This window comes from Xiphophorus hellerii, chromosome 6, assembly GCF_003331165.1.
Source record: "Xiphophorus hellerii strain 12219 chromosome 6, Xiphophorus_hellerii-4.1, whole genome shotgun sequence".
NCBI classification, from domain to species: domain Eukaryota; kingdom Metazoa; phylum Chordata; class Actinopteri; order Cyprinodontiformes; family Poeciliidae; genus Xiphophorus; species Xiphophorus hellerii.
Genome location: NC_045677.1, coordinates 19,482,897 through 19,494,910, shown reverse-complemented (window position 1 = coordinate 19,494,910; position 12,014 = coordinate 19,482,897). Strand labels below are relative to the sequence as shown.

General features: G+C 34.5%; 1 protein-coding gene across 1 annotated transcript; it reads right to left on the bottom strand.

Moving 5' to 3' along the window:
- Positions 1–706: 706 nt before the first annotated feature.
- On the bottom strand, positions 707–8,212 carry atp6v0b (ATPase H+ transporting V0 subunit b). Its single transcript, XM_032565873.1, has 8 exons — positions 7,947–8,212; positions 5,817–5,865; positions 5,351–5,434; positions 4,094–4,171; positions 3,060–3,129; positions 2,814–2,865; positions 2,418–2,608; positions 707–2,332 (listed from the first exon to the last, which is right to left on the bottom strand). Exons 1-8 carry the CDS (start codon positions 8,029–8,031, stop codon positions 2,306–2,308), a joined length of 636 nt encoding a protein of 211 aa, XP_032421764.1. The 5' UTR covers positions 8,032–8,212; the 3' UTR covers positions 707–2,305.
- Between the last annotated feature and the right edge of the window lie 3,802 nt (positions 8,213–12,014).

The window sequence follows — 12,014 nt, the reverse complement described above, 5'->3', positions numbered from 1 at the left end:
GGACACACCAACATTACAGGGTGATTGCAGTTTTCCATTAGCAGGGACATTGAAGCTGGTCACAGTTGAGTTGAAAAATAACTAAATACATCCTGTAAGAAACCTGTTTAAGGACAGAATGATCATAAATATACATCAAATGAAAAGCATAATTGTTTTAGAAAGGTCAAAGTCTTGACCTAAACCCAACAGCAACTCAATGAAAATAATTGACTCTCAATCTCAGTTAGATTGAGAGCTAGTTGAAAATTCAACAGAGAATCTCAATGTAACATGACTGATCTTCAGCTATTTAAGGAGGTAAATTGTTTATAAAGATGCAAAATTAGATAACCCAATAGCAACTATAACTTCAGTGAAAGTTGTTGTACTATGAGAAGCAGAACACAAGTGTACAAATTGTAAATGGGGTATGAATATGAATAGAGTACTGTACATATTTCAAACAGACCAGTGGGTTTTTTTTTTTAGAACAAATCAAATATTTATAATGTATTGTACAAGTTGATGTAAATCAGTTTCATCGCTCCACATCAGTTTTTGAGTAGACCAAGTTATGGTCTTCGTCGCCATCTAGTGGTGATTCACAAATACAGCAGACCAGGGAGCAGGCAGTTCAAACCTCACAGAGTATCTCAGCAACAAGGACACTTCACCTTTGGTTTATAAAACCATGACGTACAAGATAAAACAAAAGGATCAGAAATCTTGATCAAACCATTTATTTTTTTTCCAACATTTATGAAGCCAGAAGGAAAATTTGATTTTGATTGGATCATCCACAATGTCAAAAACGATTAGCTATTTTCTGATCATCATCATCACATCAACACAGTGTATACACAGTACCATTTACAGTTACTAAAAACCCAGGATTGGTACAGTCCTTGTTTTTAAATGAAAAATTTTCTTTCAAGCATGGCAATTAGGCTGAACTTTTTATTTCCCTAACTATGCCTTTCTTACATATGATTCAATGTTTGCGCTCACAAAGTGAGTCCAATAATGAATGACTTCAGACAGTGAGAAATTAACTAATCTGTTGATTTCTTTTCTTATGTGACTGCACACTAGACTAAATTAAAAATCCCTGAAAGACTACAAACTAACCAGATTTATTAACATAAACAGAGATGTCAAAGTATTAATAAACCCTATATGTTGTGACGCATCCAGAAGCCTAACATTGTTTTTACTTAGTTTCCTAAACATGTACATCCATCAGTTTCACACATCTTAAGGAATGTTAGTAATAGCTTGGTAAACAAAAGAGCAGCAAATGCAGGATTTAACCGACTGCAGCAAAGCAGTCAAATTGAGGATGGAAACATGCAAGAAAAAGTGTATGAAATGTTAAATTTCACAGTCTGACGTATCAGACAAACAGATTCAAATTCTTAGTGAAACCAATTGACTATTGAACACATTCCTGCTACTTCAGAAATGGTTGCAGCAGACAATAACGGATTCTATAAGCCAAGAAAAACTTTAATCCAATTATAACGTTTTTGAACAAAGTGACTCAAATTATTTCTTTTAGTTTTTTTTTGCAACATTTATGAAGACAGTTGGCTTGTAATTATTACACGGGCCTTTTGGGATTTAAGAAGAGCAAGGACAGAAGAGAGAAAAAACCCAGGTAGATAGAGAACGGCTGCTGTGATTTATATGTTGCACAATTACAACTTCAGAACAATACTCTCAATTTAATAAATGTTCAATAACTATTCAAAGGCAGGATAAACACTGTATGTGAGCCACCTGTAGAACGGCCCAATTTTCAAATTGAAAAGACCGGATACAAAAACAAAGAAAGAGGCAGACCAGGCCACAAACCCAATGACAAACATCCTCATGCTTCACAGGAAGAAAGAACATAAAATAAAAATCACATGTCAAGCATACACACACACACCACACACACAGCATTTTCAATACTCCAGAGTAATTTTTAACCATCGTTCAAATAAGAGTGGTCTGCAAGATTATCCAAGAGAACCTCTTGAAAGACCAAAACCTCACAGCTGAAGGCAACAGATTGCTTCCATGACTCAGGAAGTTGAATTGTTAATATTATCCAGTGAGTACAGAAAATGAAAAATATAGAAGAAAATCAACATTGTACCCCTTTTTCAGTTTCTTATTCAACATTCATGCTTCCCAAAGATCATCCCACTCTTACACGAATGATGGTTAAAAACAATAGAGTGAATATAGACATTTAAATAATTTACGATGTATGTACACAATAATCCATCTTATTTTTCAGGAGTTTCCTCGTCTTCTCAGGATGTGAGCACATCTTCTAATCACCCATCTTTACTTTAGAGGTCTGAAGGGGAAGAAAATGCTGTTAGAGGGATCTTATAGCAGCTACAGGTGATCACCAGGTAGTATTGTTTAGGAGTCTGGTTTACCTGCAGAATTGCTACAATGACACCAAACAGGCCAATTGCGCTACCAAAGATTTCCACAATAAGAATCTTCACAAAGAGGCTGGCGTTCTGGGCGTCTGCCAAAGCTGCTCCGCTGCCCACGATGCCCACACAGATCCCACAGAAAAGGTTGGAAAAGCCCACAGTGAGGCCAGCTCCGAACATGGAATAACCTAACCATGAAGGGGATGAAATAAATCACGGGCTCAATATAAACAGGGGAACTATCATGAAAACTACATGAAATTAGAGGGAGAAAAAGCCCTCCTAAAACTAACTGCATTGATCAGGTGCAGTTTTATGTTTAGGGCTCTATTAAAAACACTTTGCTGGTTTCTGCCCTTTTACAGTTCAGTTACTTTGAGTCTGTTTTCTCACCAGCTTGGTAATTTCGTGCTCCGATGGTCTCAGGGGTTGTGCCACTGAAATTCTATAAGGTGAGAAGAGGCTCTTTTTAGAGACAATAACTTATCTTCGTTCTGCTGTTTCAACCATATTTCAGTTCTGTAGTAGTTCACAGCTTAAGCTTTATTCTATGCTCGCATTGTACCCTGTCTAGCACTACTTTCATTCTCTGTAATTTTATTTAAAAGAAATCTTTGTAGGTAACAGTTTATCCGTTACCTCAGCCATGTTGCTAATAACAATTGCCATGATGATCCCATAAATGGCAACAGCTTCACAGAAGATAATGCTGCAAAGTAAAAAGAACAACAAAAGTAACAGTGAGACTTTAGAAATGAAGGAATTTCATCAATATATCTAGTGTCTAGATCCACATTACTAAATGTGCATCTAAATATACTAGATCATCAAAAATATCATTTCAATAATTCAATTCATAATGCCTATACTTTCATTTCTGTTAATTTTGATGACTGTGGCATACAAATAATGAAAACCAAAAAAGTATATTATATATATAATATACATATAGAATATGTATAAATATATATATAAATATACTACTATATATATATATACTGTATATGTTTTTTTTTTAGAATGTCATACTATGCAAGACCAATAATAACTGTTACACAATGAGGTTGAGGACTGCTGACTTGACAGTAGTCCAGCAGACGATCATTGACATCCTTGACAAGGAGGTCATACCACAAAATGTGACCGCTAAAGAAGCCGGTGGCTCACAGAGTGCTGTAGCATAGTAAAGCAAGGTTGAGTACACAGAAAAAAGTGTAGTGGAAAGCAGCCACCAAGAAATTTAAGAGGACGTCATGATTCCCTCTGCTGAAAAGCTTCATGGAGGTGTTGATTTCATTTTCCAGCAGGACTTCAACTTTAACAGAGATTTGAGCTGCTGCATTGAAGCAGCAAAACACACCAAAGGAGCCCTGACAAACTTTTTAGAGAATCTATTTTACAAACCTTTTCAATAGGCAGACCTTTTGGCATTAAAGGCTTCCCTTTATATTAATTTCTATGTTGTAATACCAGATTTTTCTGCAAAAAAGACAACTGGGTTTTATAATTAACTGAAATCCAGGATTGAAATATAATGCATTGTATAAGTTTGACCTTCTGAGTTATGTCACTGAAATAAGTTGACTGTTCAATAATAACCTAGTGTAGCAAGATGAACATGTGCTAGTAGGGTTATTTTTTATTCTTTTTAATAGTAGAGCAAATGTGCCTACCTGACCAAATTTTTGGTTTTGATTCTTGGAGCCTTGACTCCTCCACCAATGATGCTTGAACCAGTGATGTAGATCCCCCTGGAGATTGAGCCAAAACAAGAATTCAGTTAAAAATTGAAGGAGGAAGAAAAGTGAAAAAGAGTCATAGTCAAAAATTAATTGATAGCATAAATAACTGAAGGTTTCTATAAACCCAAAACATCTGTAATGGTTGTTATGGTCACTTAACCGCACTATTTGTTGGGACCAGCTCTTGACTTTAGTGACTAATTTGTAGCTAAACAGACTGCATGTTATTTTTACCAGTTAGAGGAATACTTGTTTTTCATCCAAAAAACAGTTTCTTGTAGAAACTGTACTGGCTTCATTTATAACAAACTAGGTTACAGAAAATGTCACTGTGAGTAAATGGCCTGAAAAAACAAGTTGCCAACACGAAGTCACTTTTAAAATTATTAGGTAAATTTTTTTCATTATATTGACACTAAAATGCCAAATCTTCAACTGCAACTTAGCTTTACTGCTTTACGATTTATTCCTTGGATTATATCTCCATCAGTTACATCGAGACTGTATTGGATAAAAGAGCATATTTTACAGTCCAGTGCAGCTTTTCCTAGATCATCTCTGTTTTTCCATAAGTTTCAATATTAAATGTGTGGGGTTTTTTTAATCAAATATCATGACCGTTTGCATTTATGAGCTGAGAATTTCTAGAGTAGACGGTGTAATAAATTATTCAAATGTGCCAAACAGTAAATGTGCAGAGGACTGACTATAGTTTTAATGGTGAGTTGAAGTTTAACAGATCAGTTCCACCAATGTTTATGATTTTCTTTGTGTTAAGTCAGTTAGTTTGTTATGCCATTTGCAAGATCCATTTTAAAATGATGGAAAAGCTGACTGAGCAGATATGATTTCTGGCTTATGTTCCTAAAGTTCCTATGGCTTTAGAAACTTAATATTTATAGCACATTTTAAAAATTCTTGCATTATTGATTATGGGTTTTGATCGTCATTTTTCCCCCCAATTAGTAAAAGATAACATATGCATAAAAACAGTAGGAAATTATATAAAAATTTGTAATAATCTGGATTTGCAAGAGTCAATATTAGGTGGAAAATTTCTATCCAAAGAAAGCTTTACTCTAAACTTTCAATGGTTGGTAACGTTACAGAGGAAAAAAAGTGACTTCTATATACTATAAATAATTGTGTTTTTAAATGACAGATTTCTGCTACTGTTCTTGTTCTCACCAAGCTGCTCCCACCACAGACAGAGAGATGGCCAAACCGATGCCCAGATTGGCCCACATAAAAGGAGAAGTCTCAGTCAGGAACCTGTAGGGAGAAAAGTAGACTTTAAAATAATGATACTTTTGTAAGAAGGCACCTCAACTTTTAGGGGAAGTTTAAAGAATAACTTATTCTGTCCTATGAGGCAAAAGACTGCTTGTATCATTGACTGATTATGACGCATTTTAAAGGAGATCTCAGGCGATCTGCGTGGCACTTACACAAATAGCTTATTAATTTTACAAATTGTACACATTTGTGTTCAAAGTAAAAACAGAGCAGTTCACTTTCTAACAGAACTAGAGATCATCTGCTCCTAGAACAATAATGTTAACCAGTCCTAAAATCCACCTGGTTCTTTGTTGTGCTTTAGGGAAAAAGCTCAAAGCATCCAAATGAAAATCATAACAATTGCGCCAGTACTCACCATGCCACATCAAAGCGGAATCCAAGGTCAAATATGGTATAACATATACCTGTGAGAGGAAAATAATCATTTTAAACTGTGACACAGCTTAAGCAAGACATATCCAATCACTGTTTTATTAAAGGTGGTATTTGCTTTGTCGGCTGTGTACTAGCTTTCATCTGCTCCAGCTCTAAATATGAAATACCTCAGGAATCAAACTCAAAAGGGATTATTTTACTCATACATAATAGAATATGTTTTCTATGTTTTAGAAAAGATATTCTAAGATCAGCTAATATGGGGTTTAGCTTGAAAATGTAACGCACAGCTCCAACCATGAATTCATTTTATTTAATAGATAGTTTATGAAACCTGCTATCAGTTTCTGAAAACTCAAAAATGGCTGATCTGATTTTCAATCAATCAATCAATCAATCAAATTTTATTTGTATAGCACATTTCAGCAGCAAGGCATTTCAAAGTGCTTTACATCATTACAAACACAGAAACACAAAGCAACATAGAATCAATAATTGGTTGATTGATTGATTGATTGATTTAAATTTGCTGCAGGAGATAGCCATCCTGCCCACAGCCATCAAAATCTACAACTCTTTGAAGAACATTATAAATTACAACATTTAATTTTCATTTGGGAAAATATTTTTGAAATGAATTAGATTAATATTATTGAAAATTATATACATAATATAATAATAATGTATAATAATAATTATGAAAAATATTATTTTATTTCAGTCATTCAATTCAAAACCAAACTTTTATTTCAAGTATATATTAAACATTTCTCTTAACTTTGGTGGCTGTTGAAAGACAGACTCCAGTCGCAGTCAGCATTTAGTGAATTGTCCCCAAATTCTTGAATGAGCTTTGCTTTACAATCCTTTCAACACTGGAGTTATCCTAAATGAATTTTGCCACTTTTTTCTACTATGTGTTCCTTTTCCATTTATATTGTTGGACACATTATACTGTGAACCGCCAACTTCTTTAGAAGTGAATTTTGTGGATTACTCTCCTTGTGGAGGTTGTCAACAACTGCCTGCTGGACAGTGCAGACATTGTCATGATTTTATAACAAATAATGGTATGAAATAACATGTCTGAATTAAAAATGCCAATAATTAATTTTATGTGATATTACAATTTTCTGAGAAACAACATTTAGGGGTTTCCTTAAATGTAAGCCACAAACAAACAGAAAAGCACTTGTAAAAGTTCATTTTGTGTAAAACTAGAACTACACTTCATTAAATTCAGTTTTTCCAGATAAATTAAATTAACTACAAAGCTATATTCTCATTTACTGAGATGCATCTACACATAGGATACTGCTCTCCAAAATTACAATACTTAAGAAAATCCTACTCAAGTGACAGTATGATTCTTCATCAGACAGCACGTCATTTGTGAAACCTGTTTATCTTGGAAAAACGTAAGTAGTAACTATACGGCTTTTATGGGGTCTGAGACCAGACGGCATGGGTTCCAGCTGAGATCCTTGAAGACTGCATCATCTCTGCGATGGCTCACACTCATGTGAAACAGTTGCAGTTCCTGTTTTATTTCATTTTCATTATACATTCTGTTCCAAATCAAGACAAGCTAACTTGCTAACGTTAGCTTACCAAATAAATTAAATATATTTTTAAAAAGCAGCTAGGCTATTCTAAATAAACCCAAAATGCAAAACGTTTTAGAGTAGAATATATCTTAACATGTTCTGTCAAAATGAATCTCTGACTGAAATTTTTCTGACAAGCTAGCTTTTCGCTGCTAACATTTAAGCAGCTAGATGCTACATTAGCTGGTAACTTGTCTCTAAAAATAAATACACGAGAATGCACATTGGCCTCAAAACTGGGATTTGCTTTGGCGTCTAACTGATACCACCAACAAAAAGCACAGTTTCAATAATTAAAATAACCAATCTAGTACTAGCTAGTCAAAAAAAGCCGCAAACCTAGCTAATCCCAAGAAGTAGCCATATCCCACAGAGGGCTGCTCTTCTCAAAATACAAATCACGTAAGAAGGTGCCAACTACTGATTGAAAAACATGAGATACACCCAGTTTCATTCATTAGTTCAACTACTACGAATTTATTTTAAAAGCGTTGCAAGCTTACCAACGATTAGTATTGTACTCCAGAAGGCCAAAGTGACCCCTGTGTAAAGAATGGCGTGTCCGTTCATCATCCACTCTAACAGCATCTATCCGGCGGTCTAAACTGCAGAAGCAGCAACTTAATCTTGGCTTTAATTTAAAAGCCGACGCAAAAAAAGCAAAGAGAACAATTTAATTCTGATTTTCCGAACGGCGTCTGACACTAGAGGAGGAAGAGCATCAAAAGGAGAAGCTGGTGATGTCAGCTGATCCCGCATGTGACCGAGAACTGAAGGGCTGCGTTCGAATTAGTTTTTATTTTTTGCAGCGTTCTAGGAAAAGTAGAAATAAACACAAAAGCTTACTCTAATACATATTTATCCCTCAAATCTTACATAGATTTTTGATTTTGATCAAAATCATTATACATTCTGCTTTTGATCTTTAACACAGCTCAGAACTACTAACAAAGTAAATTAGAAAACCAAACTTGTCTTCAAAGGCTGCATCCAATACTAGAGTGAGTCCCGCAATTCTTATGGTGTCCACTCGATGTCAGTGTTGTAACGCCCACAAAAACGGAGACGTGATCATAGTGACTTTGGATTTCACCCCCCAACCCTCACCTCTAAACCCCCATACATTAGACAATAAATAATCAATGCTCACAGCTGAATAAACACAGACAGTAGCCACAATACTTTACAAATATCTGAAAAATCATGTTAATGTAGAAGCTAGATTCATTTTTATTGTCTGGAAACTGTTATTGATTTATTTTTACTGCCTTGACAATCTGTAGCATTGTATGCTCTCTGTGAGAGTTACACACCTGGATATGTACAGTAATCAGTATAGATAGTACTCCATTAAAAATATCTGATCAGCCAGCTAAGAGGCTTGTGGTAAACCTGGATGAGCTGCAGAGCTTCATAGTTCAACTGTGAGAATTGGTCAGCATAGCAGTTATTAGCAAACCATTCCACAGATTTATCTTTTAAATCAGAACGGCAAAGAAAAAAAAAAAAGTCCTGTCTATAGTTGGGCACCAACCATGCAGGACCGACATTAAACATGTGCATGATGCCCTGGTGAGATTTGTTCAAAAATGAATTTGTTGGTCTACATATAAAATATTATTTTGGGTAGAAAACAAACTACAGATCACAATGGACATAATGTGATCCACTGTGTTTGTCCCCATGGTCAAGCACGGTGGTGGTGGTATCATGTTATGGGAATGTTTTCATTCAGCGGAGACATGTTTGTATTGTATGTGCAACCTGTATAAAATGTTCATACCAGTGAAAGATCTTTTTGTTACTGTGCCTTATTGCTTTATCTTAATTTAATGTAATGCTTTGTAAGTCAGCAATGTTGCAATACGGTTAAAAAATACCATTGCTTAAGTTGCTTATTTAGTCATGACTTACCATAAAAAACCCAACTAAGCAATTTTATATTAAATAAAAATAGTATTTAAAACACTGCAGCAGAAACTAGATGGAAAGGATTTCTTACCTAATTTTCTTACCTCCAAGTATGCTTTCCCAAGCATCAATCAAAATTTCTTTCTACTCTTTGCCAGCTTTCTCCAGAGAACAGAAGTCCCTCAGCTCTTATTGTTGCTGTCAGTCATGTCCTTTCTTCCATCACAAATAAGAAATGTGTATTGAAAACCGTGAAGAAAACCTAGTCATGCAAGATTGAAAATTGATGTAGAAAGAAAACACATAATGCTAAGGTTTGACTTTTTTTCCCCACATCTTTGCCTTTGTGCTCTCTTGTGCTAGGTTTGTTTTCAGCATGATTCAAGACATAAAATAAGTTTTTAAAAGATTTCTCTTTGAAATCTTTTAGGATTTCAAGCATGGTTGACAAGCAATGTTCAAACGTGTTAACATTTAACTTAAGAGGGCTATAAAAAATGACACCAAAAATGTTCTCCAATGCAAATAGTCAAGTAAAGATAAAAAAAATGTCTCAGACAAATCTTTGGTCTAAAAGAGATTAGAGTACTGTTTAAAGTATCAGTATCATTTCTATGTTCAATATGTGCTTTTCCAGTTCTTTGTTTGTAGCTTTAATTATTTTTATTAATTTCTCAGGAAGTTTCACCTAAATCTGTTTTGATGTCACTGCTTTTTTCCCCTTTTGTTCGTCTGATAAACACACATTTGCCTAACTTAACTGACCTAATCTCTTGTCTTTCCAATTCTGAAGTGTTACTAAGAAGAGCCGTCCTGTGACATCACATTTATGGGAGAAAAACATTGATCACTCATTAAAAAGTAGATCAGTTTTAAAAATGTAAAATCAATTTTAAAGTAATATATTTATAGTTTGGAGTCTCAATAATGGTGATTTAATAAAAGGTTATTAATTAAACCTACTTTTCCCACTCACTGAATAAAAGTACACTGACAGTAAGAAATAGTCAAAATTTTTTGAGTTTATTTTAAATTAAAATTAGCTCATATCGTTCTATCACTTAATGCAGTTAAGACTGACTAGTTAGTTATTGAAATACACTTTCTAAAATTAAAGTTTTAAGGAGCATGAAATGTCACTATGCTTGCAAGGAAAATACTTAAAATAAGCCTTCATCCCTTTGAACAAATTAATAATAGAACATAGATATCAGCACTTAAGCTAAATTATTACGTATTTAAAATGTGAGACTTGTTTTACTCATCAAATACTAACAAGCAAAAATGACCGTAAGGTCAGTCCACTCAACCGAAAACACAGATGAAATAGTGTCAATTGACAAAAATGCAAATTTTCTTCAGTCCTGTATTCATGGAAATCTGCTATGATTTTTTTTTAGTTAATCTCCATAGCTCATAAATGAAACCACTTGAATGCCCAAGGTTTTTACTGTGCACCATCTGATTGTATGACGATCAAAGTCGTTGCGCTGTGGAGTCTTGCCTGAGGTATTTTAGGACTTATGACTTTTTTCCTGTCGTGACTGACAAGATAAAAAAAGAAGCCCAGAGGCCGTTGAAGGCAGCACAAAAAGACTCTTTACCAAAGAGGTTTTTTTTCTTGCAGTATAAGAGGTGATAAACTTCTGACTCACACTGTTCCCATGAAATCTTCTTTCTCATTAAAAGATGACCGCCAGGGTAGTCTGAGTAAGAATATAAAATGACCCACTAGAGCAGAGGAAACTGCAGATACTTTAGAGGAAAAGGTCAGAGTATAGAGAGGGTTATGGTCAGCTGTACCAGTATGACTGTGCAATTGAACTTTGCCCTCTCATAAGTTGAAAAATACTTGTCTCCATCCATATCTGTCAATCTCTTTTTGAACCTCTGATGTATAGATTACTGTTTAGAATATAAAATATAAGCAATCAGTTTTTATTATTAGTGTTTTCATCTTTCTGAAACCAGAACATTGCAAGAGTGACAGTATTTGGACCAGATTGTGTATGCTCACAATGACTCCTGATAACTGAAAAAGCACAAATGGTTTTTTTTTAGTACTTGTATTCCTCAAATAATAAAACTGTCTTTTTGTCAAAAAGAACCCAATATGACAAGTTAACAAATTGTTTATAGGATACATTTTATCTTTTATCATATGTTGATAAAAGTGCTGCACTAATGAAGTGGAATTTCTTGGAAGGTGTTTTTACAGCCAGTACTTAAGTGTGTGCTACGCTTCTCTTTGAGACATGAGCACATAGGTTTTATTTATACATGTTTATTACACACACTTCCAGAATACATCTTCAACAATCACCATCTCTCTGACCATCCAATGCATTATTATTTTATTCTTCTTTCCTTCAGGTGGTGCTCGTGTCTCTAGGAGTCATTGGGTGAGAGGTGAGGTACACCATAGAGATTTGCCAGTCCATCACAGACCAAGCAATTTAAATCTATAAAAAGTTTTCTCACAGAAAAAGTTAAATTACTCTGATATGAGGTTGTTCAGAGTCATCCTGGCTTGACCTGATATCACAATTTTTCATATTTTGTCAGTCAGTTGAGCTGTACAGGGATTAGAATCAAAATCAATGGAAACTGTGTCACTTAAAATTTTCAGAAAATAATAATAATTTAAAGACTAACTTAAA

Coding starts and splice junctions, on each gene's coding strand:
- atp6v0b (XM_032565873.1), bottom strand. CDS start 8,031: ATGCTGTTAGAGTGGATGATGAACGGACACGCCATTCTTTACACAGGG. Junction 5,866..7,946: donor GAGTACAATACTAATCGTTG/GTAAGCTTGCAA, acceptor TTCCTCTCACAG/GTATATGTTATACCATATTT. Junction 2,609..2,813: donor AGCACGAAATTACCAAGCTG/GTGAGAAAACAG, acceptor CTTCATGGTTAG/GTTATTCCATGTTCGGAGCT.